The 13492-nt window shown below is 39.1% G+C and overlaps 1 protein-coding gene across 2 annotated transcripts in view; it reads left to right on the top strand.

The window, feature by feature from the left end:
* The window catches only part of cdc42 (cell division cycle 42), a 34818-nt gene that overhangs the window by 19001 nt on the left and 2325 nt on the right, over positions 1-13492 (top strand). The window contains exons 2-6 of one of the 2 annotated variants that reach the window (XM_080215079.1): positions 2073-2230; positions 6353-6425; positions 7793-7902; positions 8825-9022; positions 11717-13491. In XM_080215079.1, coding sequence (XP_080071205.1) covers positions 2126-2230; positions 6353-6425; positions 7793-7902; positions 8825-9022; positions 11717-11806 — 576 coding nt within the window. In that variant the 5' untranslated portion in view covers positions 2073-2125 and the 3' untranslated portion in view covers positions 11807-13491. Of the gene's footprint in view, positions 1-2072; positions 2231-6352; positions 6426-7792; positions 7903-8824; positions 9023-11716; position 13492 lie in introns of those variants that run through there. The other variant, XM_080215078.1, reaches the window with a different exon arrangement.

Raw genomic sequence — 13492 nt, 5'->3', positions numbered from 1 at the left:
TCCATGAACATGACAGCAACAGTTTCACTAATTGAAACCCAGCTTGATGAATAAGCACCACTTGAGATTCCTTGCTTGACTGACCACTTTTAATACTCTGCCTCTTATAGCTTTGTTTCCTGAATTGATTTTTTTAATGAGGAAGAATTTCCCAAATCTGACCATTGCCCCCACCCCAACATTTAAGCAGCTTGTTTATCTTGTTAAAGCAAAAGGCTTTAAAGAGTCAAATTTTGTAAATGACAGCTCACTTTTTCTCGGTGTGGGGGGACGTGCTGTTGTAGAGATTGTGGCAATTTTGAACTGTAATGTTTGTTTATTGGAGGTTGGAAACCGGCTGCAATGCACTAAAACATTGGTACTGATATTACAACAGATCCATATTAGTCAGGTCTTGCTGAAAGTACTAAATGCTACTTTTTTTCCCCCTGCCTTTTTATGCAATGAATGTGAAACTTGACAACTTTAGATGGTAAATGTGGAAGTTTTGTGCTACTGAGTACCTCACCCTGTCAAAAGTAACTCATGCTAGAACTGCAGAAACTTGGATGTCAACTTCAGTGTTTGAGGAAATTGACTTTGGTCCCTCGTTACAAGAGCAAAAACTGCCTTTGGTAAACTGGGTGGCAAATACTCATCGGGCAGCATCTATGGCAGGAAATAGATTGTGTCATATGTGACTTTTTAGAACTGCCAGCCCTCCTTTATATGGCTGCTGATCTATGTTTGCTGTACATCTTGTCTCCAAGTTTGTACCTGTTAAGATGCTTACATGGAAGACGGTCACGCTTAAATCATTTGAACTTTCCTTAACCTGTTGGTGCACTTCAATGTCAATTTCAAAATTTGAGGACAAACAGCTATCTTTAAAATCACAAGAACAATTAAAAGTTCTGTTCCAGCAACAAGTACGGATGGGTTGTTTAACCCCCTTAGCATTTAAAACACAAGCCTGTGTTCCAGATCAGTGGATAGGCAACTAGGCTAGTTAGTAGCCCTCCACCTCAGTGGACTGTAAGGTTAAAATTGGCCTTGTTCACCAGCCATGATCACAAAAATAAGATTAAATATATTTAATACATGCTAAATGTTTCATGTACTGTGCTGTAGAATATGCTTATTGATGTATTAGAACTGTGAACTTCAGATGGTAAAGACAAAAGACTAAACTTTGGACGCAGAGGGAATGTGCAGCTTGGTTAATGTCAACTTGCACCTTACTTCACTTGCCCTTTGTGCGCATCACTTCAGTCATACTGGTAGGAACAAAACTGTGCAGAGGGAAATCTGTGGAATGTGTCAACCCTGCAGTTGGGCAGCAGTCAGTCTTGTGGACCATACTTGGGAACCCAGGTAGACTGCATGTGGCCCCCAATCTGAAAGCGGGTTTTGCCAGCCTAGTGATCCCCTGAAATTTTATTCTTGTTCATTTATTGAATAGTATTATGAATGCAATCTGTGTAGCTTAAAGTTTACACTTCTGATTTACCCATAATAGTATGGCAGGACTATTGTAAATCTGTAGGTTTCAGCTAAAGCTCATGTATTTCTCTTGGAAGTGAGTTGACTTGACATGTAACTATGCCAGTGTGTCAGCTGTGTGAAACCACTTGTGCCTTATACTTTGAATCTTTAATTCTTTTTGTCTAGATGCTGAACTTGCATCAAGCTAGTTTTGCATGAAGCATATTCAAGTTTGTTCATTTAAATATCATGAGCAGAGTTTGAAGAGTTTTGAGGCAGCAGGCTTTGTAGGAGGACATCGCTAGCAAATGTGCAAATCAGATTTCACTTCAGAATGATTTGGTAGAATAGAAAAGCCTTGAGCAGAAACCTGTCTGCTGCAGTTGACATGCAATAAGTTTTCAGTCTTCCCCACAAACGTACGAAGTGCTACTCCAATCTGTGCTTTATCACTTGCAATCTCATTTGGCTCTCAAAACCCCCCCTCAATACTGGCTTGCCTATGTTCATAAATAAATTTCAAATCTTGGAATGATAGCAAAAGGGTGAGTAAGGTGACGTGCTAAACTGGGATGCTGCAGGTTTCTAATATGATTTATCTTTTACAGATACCAGTACATTGGGTAAAGTGTGAAGGTGGAGATTCCAGTGACATACAACTATGCAGACTATTAAGTGCGTTGTAGTTGGTGATGGTGCTGTTGGTAAAACATGTCTCTTAATCTCTTACACAACAAACAAATTTCCATCAGAGTACGTTCCCACGGTAAGTGAAATTTGCCTATTCCGCAATGTGAACACATGATTGTGCTTTGTCATCAAATGAACACTCAACTGAGTTTCAGTTGCTAGCCTGGAACACAATTAGCATGATGAAGCCTAAGCAAACCCCTGGAAGCCCAGTTGAGGGCAGTGTTTGGATTTGTAGCTATAATGTGGCATTTCTATTGATTTCATTTCTGAAAATGTTTCAGAAAAGTGACTGGCATAGAAACTGGTCACAGATACTGTTGTCCTCCAGGCATCCAGAGTGGAATCACCAGGATGAGTGCTCTACATTTTCTTGAAGAAATTGGTTTTCTAATCTGCTCATGTACTTGAATCACAGTAGCAAAACAACTTGTGGCCATGTTGTGGAGAATAAAAATTTGGTTATCCCAGACTCCTGCTATTTAGATTAAATTTTTCTATATCCTCTTTTTTTTCTGCAACTTGACTGGTGCTGTGCATTTTCTACAATAATCGGAATCAACGATGGCTCTATTCTACCTCCAAAGATGCTGTCAGACCTGCTGAAATTTTCTGGCATTTTCTCTTTCTGCTGCTGAGTATTTTCTTTTCCTGAGTTCCTTTTTTATTACTGCTGTGTATACTGGTGCCTTCAGTAGTGTTCTCTGTTTATATTAAAACTATCGCTGCATCATTAATTGTCATGAATACAGGATTTGTTTCACAAACAGGGCATATATAGACACAGACTCAAGTTACAAGATAACGATTGGAATGAGAGTCTTAACAGGAAATCAAAATCAAGTCTTTACAAGTGCACACAATGAGTGGAGAGAAGATTAAGCACAGATTAGAGGTGTGAATTGTCTCCAGCCAGGACTGATGGTGAGATTTTGCAAGGTTACATATCGTGTGCCATGAACCTAAGATCCTGGTTGAGGCTGTCCTCGTGTGAAACTTGGCTATCAGTTTCTGCTCAGCAACACTGCATTGTCATGTGTCATGAAGGCAGCTTTGGAGAATGCTTAACTGAAGATCAGAGGCTGAATGCCTCTAACTGCTGAAGTATTTCCCTACAGGAAGGGAACTCTCTTGGCTGGTGATAATTGGGGTGTCCATTCACCTGTCATAGCATCTGCAGGTCTTGCCACTGTACCATGCCTTAGGACATCATTTTGTGCAGCGTATCAGGTAGATGGTGGTCACATCACAAGAGTATGTACTGTGTACCTGGTGGATGATCTCACGTGAGATGATGGCATCTGTGTCGATGATCTGGCATGTCTTGCAGAGGTTGCTGTGGCAGGGTTGTGTGGTGTCATGGTCATTGTTCTGAAGGTTGCGTAGTTTGCTGCATACAATGGTCTGAGGTTGAGCAGTTGTTTTGAACACAAGTAGTGAGGTGTGGGGATGGCCTTCATCAATGGCATGTTGAAGGCTCTGGGGAAGATGTTGCAGCTTCTGTGCTGTGGGGAAGTACTGGACGACAAACGGTATTCTGTCCACCGTCTCAGCTTTTGTCTTGAGGTGGTCAGTATGGTTTTTCGTTGTGGCGTGTCAGAACTATCGCTTTGAGTCGAGCGCCATATCCTATTATGAGGGCATCTTTCAGCATCTGGAAGTGCCTGTTTAAGATCTTCCTCATCTGAGCAGATCCTGTATGTATATAGGGCTTGTCCATGGGACATGGCTTCTTTAACATGTTTAGGGTGGAAATTGGAGAAGTAGAACATTGTGAGGTTGTCCATGGGCTTGTGATTCAGTGAAGTACTGAGGTGACTGTCCTTGGAGATTTGTGTCTCCAAGGAGTGATGCTCTGAAAGCTTGTGCTAACAAACCTGTTGGACTTTAACCTGTTGTTGAGACTACTTATTGTGCCTACCCCAGTCCAATGCTGGCAACTCCATACGTTGTGAATAAAGCAAAGATTACCTTTCTGCTGAGTCATGTGTGTCTTGGACAAGGCCTATCAAAGTGCAGGGTTATTCCCATTTAACCCTGTTCACTTAACCCAGTACCCCCTCGGATGAGGAAATTAACCCAGCACTGCTAACTAAATATTGATAGAAGATATTTGACTTTCAGTTTTCTTTAGCAGTTGAAATCTTTGGCAGAAACTTCTTTTAGTGGAGCCAGCTGGAGTCCAGTTTCCATGCCTGGGCAAACAGTTGGTTGACACCTGTACTTAGCAGTAATTCATGTCCTTCAAATAGGCATGAAGAATCAAGACCCCATGGAAGCTTGCTTGTGAAGTCATTTGGATTCCTATTTATAAACTGTTTCTCATGTCAGTCATCAGTAGTAATTGTACATTCCAAATGCAAACTTCACAATACATAATTGTCTTTGTATTCACTACACTCGGATCACGTGTGGTTAACCAGCTGTGTTACAAAATCTCCCACAGATTTCTTGGCTGTTAGGATTTAATTTTAAGTAATCTTGATATCCTACTTGTTTAAACTTGAGGTGCCATTTTACAAAGTAAAAATTGTGAGTTTTGAACATTTCAATTCTTTTGAATTGGCATCCTTATATTTGGATTCCACCATGATTCCCCTTTTCTATCTTGAGCCCACAAGATCTTTGCTTGAATTTTAGTCGTCTCAGCATCTGCAATCATTTCACTCACTTGTAGTTCCTCGGCCTGTGCCTCCCCAGCTGCCTCTGCCCTGCTTTCCTCTGAATACTCCTTCAAGCTTGCCTCTTTTTGACCAAGCTTTTGGGCATTGACTCTGACTCAGATTTTCTCGCTCGCTCCTGTGCAAGTAGTTGAAAGGTTCACTTGGCCAGGGACACTAAAACTGGATGCAAGTTGTCCCACCTTTGTATAAGGGGAAACTGGGTAAGTGAATTAGGGAGAAAGGCAAGTTTTACTGAAGTTAGAAAAGAGTGCTAATGCACAACATGGGCCACATGATATATTTATTCTGTAAATGCTAGGTATTTAAGTGAGCTAATGTGTTTTGCCAAGTGAAATTTAAGAACAATTCTAGGGTCAGTGACAAGCCAACTGGCTGCATACAGCATGTTAATGAATTGAGCCTGGATGAAGATAGAACAGTGAATAAATGAGCTAGAGGGATGATATCAATTTTAATTTTGGGCTTAGTGTTTGTTTTGACTCTGACATGGAGATTTTTAATTACAGTTCTGTAGAATTTTTTGAAACTGGCAAATGATCGAGGAACATCTTGTTTTGGGTGTGAGGAAAGAGGTGAATGTTAGTGGCTTGTGTAGGGTCTCTCATTATTCAGTATTTTGGTTTACAATTTACCAGATGGGTAGTTCAGGTGTAATTGATTGCAGGGGCCAGGGATTGTAGTTATAAGATTTTTGGAAAGTTTGATTTGTGATAACTAGGAAACATGGAGAGTTCAGGAATTTCCAGTTTGCTGCACATGGGTGTATTTAAGTGCAGTACAGGATTAATTAGCTTGTGCCAATTTCTTTTAAATCTTTTGTTTTTGTATAACATATATGGATTTGCCTGTAGCTCCTAACTGGTGTAGTGCCATCCAATACTTGAGTGCTCTTGACATATGAATAGTTGGGCTGGATGTACAGAGGTTTTCCTTATCAAGTGCTTTTTCTAAAGATGTACTTTTTAAAAATATTCTAAGTTGAAATTACTAGTGCAATGAAATTCAACATGTATCCATACAGTATGTTCCATTCTTAAAGTACATCTCCATACAATGGTAGTACTTCATGCCTGATGTGGAATGTGTATTTAAGCAGTCTTGAGGGCAAACATCAAATTGAAAAATGTGCATTGACATGAAACTTGCAATTACTTGAGTTATATGCTTCCACTTACTAACAGATGCTCATACATTGTGACTAGTTACTTGAGTTATTGGAATATCATAAACATGGATGACTGTCTCAAATTTCACTTGTACACTCTATCAGAATATTTTGCTTTCATTCGTGTAAATTAAAGAATCTCATTTCTATTGTATAAAGTTTTTCTTTCAGGAAACCTGGGACAGTGTGGAGACGGTTTATGATAGTTTGAATCTGATTTTGATGCAGTGTCTACTCTCGCCAGTTTGAGTTAAATGGTCTCTGAATGCTTTTGTCTGCAATTCTGGAGGGGCTTTCAGTTGTATAGGTCTCGCATTTTGCAAATAACTTGCTTTGTGCTGTTTTGCAGGTATTTGATAATTATGCTGTAACAGTTATGATCGGAGGTGAACCATATACCTTAGGACTGTTTGATACTGCAGGTAAGGGTTGTCCAAAATGGACTTGAGGGATAGAGTCAGCAGATTGATGGCTAATGCTTATGGGTGTTTCAGGTGACTTGAGCAGAAACATTGTCATAGCCATGGTCACTGACAATTGGTAGGCCATTCATAAAGTTTAGGGTCTGGCTGTTCATTTCTGGGAGGAAGGCACATACCTGCAATAATAACTTGTTGCATGAAAGGATTTGGAGTGTGTGTGTGGAAATATTGACCAATGCACTAATTGGGGCAGGTAAGACTTGCAAGTTTCAGACTTCATGCGACTACATGATTTCTCCACTGAAGACATTTAGCACAAGCAAAATGATCAATTCTATACCATGATTTTCACCTGTAATTGGTCAGATATACTAAAGTGCATTATTAATGGGACTTGGAATTTATTTACAATGCAGCCAGATCTATAGTTGATCATATAATTTAGGAACAAGGCTATTAGCAGAATTTCCCAAAATGCAAGATTTTGTGGGAAGGAAATAGCATAAATTTTTTTTAGTTTTGCATGTCTTAAATTTTGAGTTAAAAACAGTAGTGAGGCAGACCTTCGAATTGGCCCCTTTTTTTAACTCAAACTGACTTCTCCAAACTACTTATTCCTCTCGTTCTGGAATCAAACTCTGATTTGAGTTTGTTCTCTGCTAGCTTGTTTTAAATAAGTATAAGGTGATTAAATGACTGTGAAAAGGCCACTTTGTATCTTCAAATGTCTGGTCATTCAATTAAGGCTATGTTAGACTTGTTCTTGGGGCATTCTTTGTCCACATTTGATCAACTTGATAAAGTGATTTTGCAATGCACTTGAAAGTGAATAGTCAGTTTTGTGCATGACTGAGCCTTTTGACAATGCAGATCTTTAACTGAGCAATTTCTATTAGCATCTGCAAATCTTATTTACTTTTGCTGAGAGAATGCTTTTCCCTTTGGGAGAGATTCTAGCACTAGTACAGCTTAGTGATCTCATTTCAAGTTCAGGGTGAGGAGGATTTTTTTTTCTCTTGGCTCATTCTTTGAAATTCTCCAAGAATAGTGTTTGAGGGCAGATTAGATTTTTTTTCCTGTATTTGATCCTCAAGTCAAATCTTGTTTGGGTGTAACCTTGGATGTTAATAGTTGTTAAGAGTCTTTTGTATTTGGAAGATTGCTGAATATCTTGTGGACTGGTGTAGTTCAGGTGTGCACTGTTTGGAGGAAACTTCAGTTTCCATAACACTAGTTGAATGTGAAACTTCTACTTTTACCTGGTAGATCACTTTGTAGTTTACGGAAATCTTGTACAGGCACTGGGGCTACTGTTGGTTTTAATTTTTTTCCTTTGGTTAAACACTTTTTTGATACTTTGCCTTCAGGTCAGGAAGACTATGATCGATTACGACCACTGAGCTATCCACAGACTGATGTTTTCCTTGTGTGCTTTTCTGTTGTGTCACCATCTTCATTTGAAAATGTTAAAGAAAAGGTTTGTACTTTCAGTCCTTGAAGTTTTATACTTGGCACATTCCTCACTTGGAAGTTTTTAATTTCTGTTGGGTAAACCATGGTTCATTCCACATCAGCTGCCTAATCCACATCTGGTAGAGAAGACATGTCTCTGCTATTGGTGCTTGGATTCTCCAGTCAGAGACATGAGGGCTAGAATGACTTTTGAGCTGCTTTTTTCTTTTATCAATACATGGAAGTGATGAAAGGGCTGCTGGCAAGATCTGAACATCAAGATGGATGACCTGGCTGTTGCCTTGAATTAATGCAGCATTTGTTATTTGGTGCAACTGAGTTTGCTTGTCCACACTAAAGGACAGGCAAGAATTAGTCGCATAGGCCAAATTCTGTAAGGACTATGGGCGACCTTGCTTAAAAGATATCAGTTCACCTGTTTACACAATGTTTAAAACATTGGTCAGATCACAATGTATGGCATTTAAATTTGCATTCCATAATTTCAGTTCAGTAACTCACTACTCTAGCAGCTGTTACCCTTAGCTTTAGCTTGTGTCACCTGTTTCTGGGACATTTGCCAGCTTTTAACATCTTGACCATGAGATTCTCATGTCAGACTGCAGTTGCCTTGGAACAACAGGATTGTTCTAGCATCTGTGCTGCAAAAAGGCTTTTACAAATTAGTCTTTATCCCTGTGAAAGATTACATGGCCTTTTCTGAGCAACTGGCCATGGTGTGATGTGCAATCCACTTGAGGAATTACAGCTACAAGACAGATCAGACCTTTGTAGACTATTATCATGGTCACATTTAACTTTATGCAACACATTGAGTTTGATACATCTTAAAGTTGTCATTTGTTTTTATCAAATATAAGTATTGAAGGTGCTACCTGAATAAAGTTTTTAAAAATGTTCTAATTCTTGACTGATCCTCTATATAGTGGGTACCTGAGATAACTCACCACTGTCCAAAGACTCCATTCCTGCTGGTTGGGACCCAAATTGATCTAAGAGATGATTCTTCAACCATTGAGAAACTTGCCAAGAACAAACAGAAGCCCATCATCCTTGATAATGCTGAAAAACTGGCCAAGGACCTGAAAGCAGTCAAATATGTGGAGTGTTCTGCTCTGACACAAGTAAGTGCTTAAATTATTCCTCTGGAGCTTGTTTAACTTTTCTGGGCAACGTTCAGAGAGATTTGGTCTTAATGCACACTATGTATGTCTCATCTGGATTTGGGAGTTAGGCAGGTGCACCCCAAATTAATCGAAAGAAGAAAGTGTTTACAGTTCTTAGTTCTTCTGACTCAATTGCCCATTTTGTAAAGTTGCATAATTTGCTGTCACTTTCTGCATTCTGACATGGAGATTGGAGCCACAGCATTTACATTGCTTGTGCTGGTGGTGAGCTAACCTTTGCCTACTCGTGCAGTTCAATGTTTAACTGCTCTACTGCACAATTCTTGCATTAGTTAAGATATTTTGAGCAGTATGTTGTCCAAACATGACTTTCTAAATGGGTTGATTGGTGTAGTGGTAATGGTACTGGACTGGTAATTTGGAAGCCCAGATCAGTCTTCTGGAAAACTGGTTCAAATCCAAGTATGACAGCTGGTAGAATTATAAATTTTGATTTGGAATGTCAAGTTTGTCTCTAATGTTGACAATGGCAGCTATTATTTGCCATAATCCATTTAGTTCACTGGAAGGGTAGGAAATCTGTTACCTATGCCTGATTTGGCCTACATGTGATTTCAAAACTATAATAATGGGTTACTTAGTGGTCTAGCAAGCCACTTGTTTTGGGATCAGCAACAAATTTCAGCCTCACCATGAAAGAATAGAGAATTGATTTAAAAATCACAAGCAAAATGCCTCATTCTGGAAACCAGGCAGGCCACAGACCATTATAGATTCATTCTTTGTCTATCAGAACTTGGCTGCTGTTTGACCATAACTTGTATAAAACATTTGAATTAAATTGCTACTATTGCTAATATTAGAATGAATTACTCAACTCGTTTGGTGCTTCTAATTTAAAAAAAAATCTGAAGTTGTCAAAGGGCTTGTTGATGCTATCTAGTCTGGACAGGCAGTTTAAACTATCAAAAGCAATATTTTAAGAGACAAATGGGACAGTCAGTGCTTCATATATGATCCTTGAAACATCTGTTCAATGTTTTTTGTTTCTAGTCTGCCACTTTTAATATGCTGGCTCCATCTCAGAACTTGGACGAAGATCATTTGATTGTATCTATCCATTATACAAGTCTTACCATCTAAATGCTAATTTATTATGTCCCCTCTGAATGCCAATCTATTTTGGCTGGCTCATTTGGAATTTAAACGTCAGTTGTTAATTTGGGGTGTAGGTGTATTGGAATTCGTGCATCGTTAATGCCTGCTTTCACTAAAATAACTCATGGATAAACAGAGGTTTACACTAACCTGTTGAGACTAAGGTGGCTTTGATTTTTATTGTCTTAAAATATATCTGGTGTTGAGGTGGGAAGGAGGAGATAACTGAAAGACTATCAAAGATGCAAGTTACCTTACCATGGATAGCTTTTCTTCGGTTGTTGAAAGAAATTTTGGGGGAAAGAATTGAAGTGGACCTATTTTTAACACCCCTTCTGTCATTTTTACAGTGGGGAGGGGATTAGGATTGATATGGCTATGGACAAACTTGTTGGTATTAAGCTTGTCTGCTACATTTTTTCCAACTCCCATTCACTTCATTTCCCTGCATCCCATGCCCCTCGAACAGCAGCATTGGCATGGCTGCTGTAATGCTAGTAGTTTTTATCTTGCCCATGAGGCCAGTACTAGTAGCTTATTCCACTGTTTTGAGATGAGGGCTGCATCAGTTCAGTCTACAATGATTGAATTTTTTTTAAAACAGTCCATTGTAGTTTTGCACTCGCCTATGCAAGTGAAATGAGCAGTTTTGGCAGAATTAAGAATTAAACCCAGACTTTCTGGTTTGTATAGCTGCTAACATCACAATTCTTCTGCAATTGTTCTACTGCATTTTGTTCTCCTTAGCAGCAATCCCTAACAACCAGATTTGATCCTAGTTCAAGCTACTGCTGCATTGTAAGTTTTTTAATCTGATTCATCAACTTTCTGAATGAGAAGCAATGACTAATTTTTTAGACAATTTTTGAAAGACAAGCTTGAAGAACGTGTTGGGATTGGAGCTCCAGATGCTCTTGAGTCTTGACTTAAAATGTGAAATGTTGACTTGAGTCAAACTTTTAAAAGCAGTATGAAATCTTGCTGCCATGATGCAACCTGTTTTTCATTGACAAGTACAAGATGCTGATGATTTTTTTTCCCCAAGATGCTGAAAACCCTCATGACTCTTTTTTTTGTTTTTGAAGAGCAGTTTATTGGTAGGATATCTGCCAGCCAGCAAATTGGTGTGTTATCTCATCTAGTAATAATGGGCAGGTTGGCTTCGGGTCCATCTGTAAGTGAAGCTTTCTCCCCACGGCTCAGGGTTACAATTTGAATGTGGATAACACTTTAAGTGCCGGAGCTTGGAATAAAATGAGCCAGTCAGCATTGTAGAAGTAGCAAGTTGGTTTTTTAGCAGACTTCCTCTTCAGAATGGTCTTGTCTGAACCAACCTGTTCACTTCTGACACCAGTGCTGATTTGCTTTGTTCAGGTGTGTTGGGTACTCTTAATCCCTGGTTAAATGGGTGCTGTTAAAACTGTCTTGCTTCTAACCTGAGTCTCTCCTCTAACTTCATGCTGTTTTTCCACTCCCATCCCTCTTTTTCTCTCTCTTTCTCCCCCTCTCTCCTCCCCAAACCTTGTCTTGTAGAGAGGTCTGAAGAATGTTTTTGATGAGGCTATCCTAGCTGCCCTCGAGCCACCGGAAACTCAAAGGAAGCGGAAATGCTGTATATTCTAAGTGTCCCTCCATCTTAATTCTCTGTATCCAATCCAATAGAAATGCTGTTCAAATGCGTCCTTTTTAAACTGTTCCAGTCTCCCCTTTATGTGGATATGTAAAAGTTGCTGGGTGCCATTTTGGACCTTTTCCAAAAATTTCTACTCCTGTAATTGTGATGTACTCTAGGTATTGTACAGTTGCACCTTTTTGTGGGTGTCTTGCTGTTAATTTGGTTGAAATAAAGTTGGTTCAAATGAGTTCTCTGGCTTGCCATATTGGAGACATGTGTAAATGGAGCTGATGGCATTCTATATGGATTTTTGATGTCTTCTCTTGCTTTCTCTATCCTTTACCTTTCACCTAATGTGGCAGACAAGAGGGGTATCCTTCATTGTAGCTGTCATCAGGTTGGCTAAACTTATTTCAACTAAGTAGTGCCACATGGTTGCATTGCATTATTGCTCCCTGCCTCCCTTGTGTGACTTTGTGCCTGAGCTTTAACAGCACATCTTATAGCTATTTCCTTAGTCTCATAGCAATTGTTGTAGCGCAAAGCTTCCAATAAATTCTTGTTTTTTTCTCTGCTTGGCCTGTTAGTTTAAAAAAAATTCTATCCCTTTGTTCGTAAGTACCTCCATTCTTGAATAAAGTTCTAAGTATTCTATTGGAAAGCAAAATTTGATTTGTAAAATGCAGTTTCGAAGATTTAATCTGTTTGAGCTGTGTAGCTGGCAAAGCAAATGGACATTCACACGCAGGGACAGTTCTTTAAGCAATATTGCAACAAACTGCAGTGTTGTGCTCATACTCTAATTTAGTTGCAGCTAATTTTTTAGATGAGCACTATTCTAGCTGTGTAAATGGAATAAACTTGGGCATATGCTAGCCTTTTATATAAATATTAGTTGGGTGCTTTAATATCTACTTTTGTCTTATTGTCAGCAAGATGTAAGAAATGTTGAATGTTCTAGGTACTACCATGAGTCCCAACTATGTTGCCATAGCAGTCTTAAGTCTCTCCTTCATGAAAGTTGTCTTCATTTTAATGCAAGGCAGAATTTAGCTATAGCACCTGTTGGCCAGAGCCAGGGTTGTTAGTGGTAGCTGTTATGCGTAGTAAGTTTATAGAGTAATGTGTACAGTAAATATCAGCATGTTATGGTGCCAACATCCCAGATGCAAGCTTTTAAAATTGTTGTATTTGGTCAGTTGTATGCATAAGAGGGAAATGCACGTTTCTTCTAGGTAATTTATTCTAGTGCTGCTATTTTGGGGGTGGGAGGGTACTGGGCTCAAGGTAAGGTGAGTGTCCTTGTCAAGCTTGACTTTTTAAACCTATTTCCTTGATTAAAAATAGATTTGATACAACTTCCAAGACTTTTTACACCAGTTATTTCCACCATTTGAGATACCCAAAAGTAATGTTGGAAGTGAAAATTATGGTCAGGAGCAGTGAGGTGGTGCTGTTTGGGTGGCACTAAGATCTGGCAGCCAGGAAACAAACCCAAAATGGTGAACTTTACAAGGCACATTTGAATCCTTTTGTGGTTGTAATCTTATAGCGATGTTCTGATTTTTAACAATTGATATTAGCTATGTTTTAACATTTGTCGTCAAGGTTTGCTTCCCAAGTGTTTTTTTGGTTTGGTTCTTCGTTTTTATTTTGAATCTGTAACAATGAGACCCCACCTTTCTCTCCCACTT

The sequence above is a fragment of the Carcharhinus amblyrhynchos genome, chromosome 30 (assembly GCF_965287045.1).
Source record: "Carcharhinus amblyrhynchos chromosome 30, sCarAmb.v2.hapA, whole genome shotgun sequence".
Classification (NCBI taxonomy): domain Eukaryota; kingdom Metazoa; phylum Chordata; class Chondrichthyes; order Carcharhiniformes; family Carcharhinidae; genus Carcharhinus; species Carcharhinus amblyrhynchos.
This window is presented reverse-complemented; position numbering and strand designations above follow the sequence as displayed.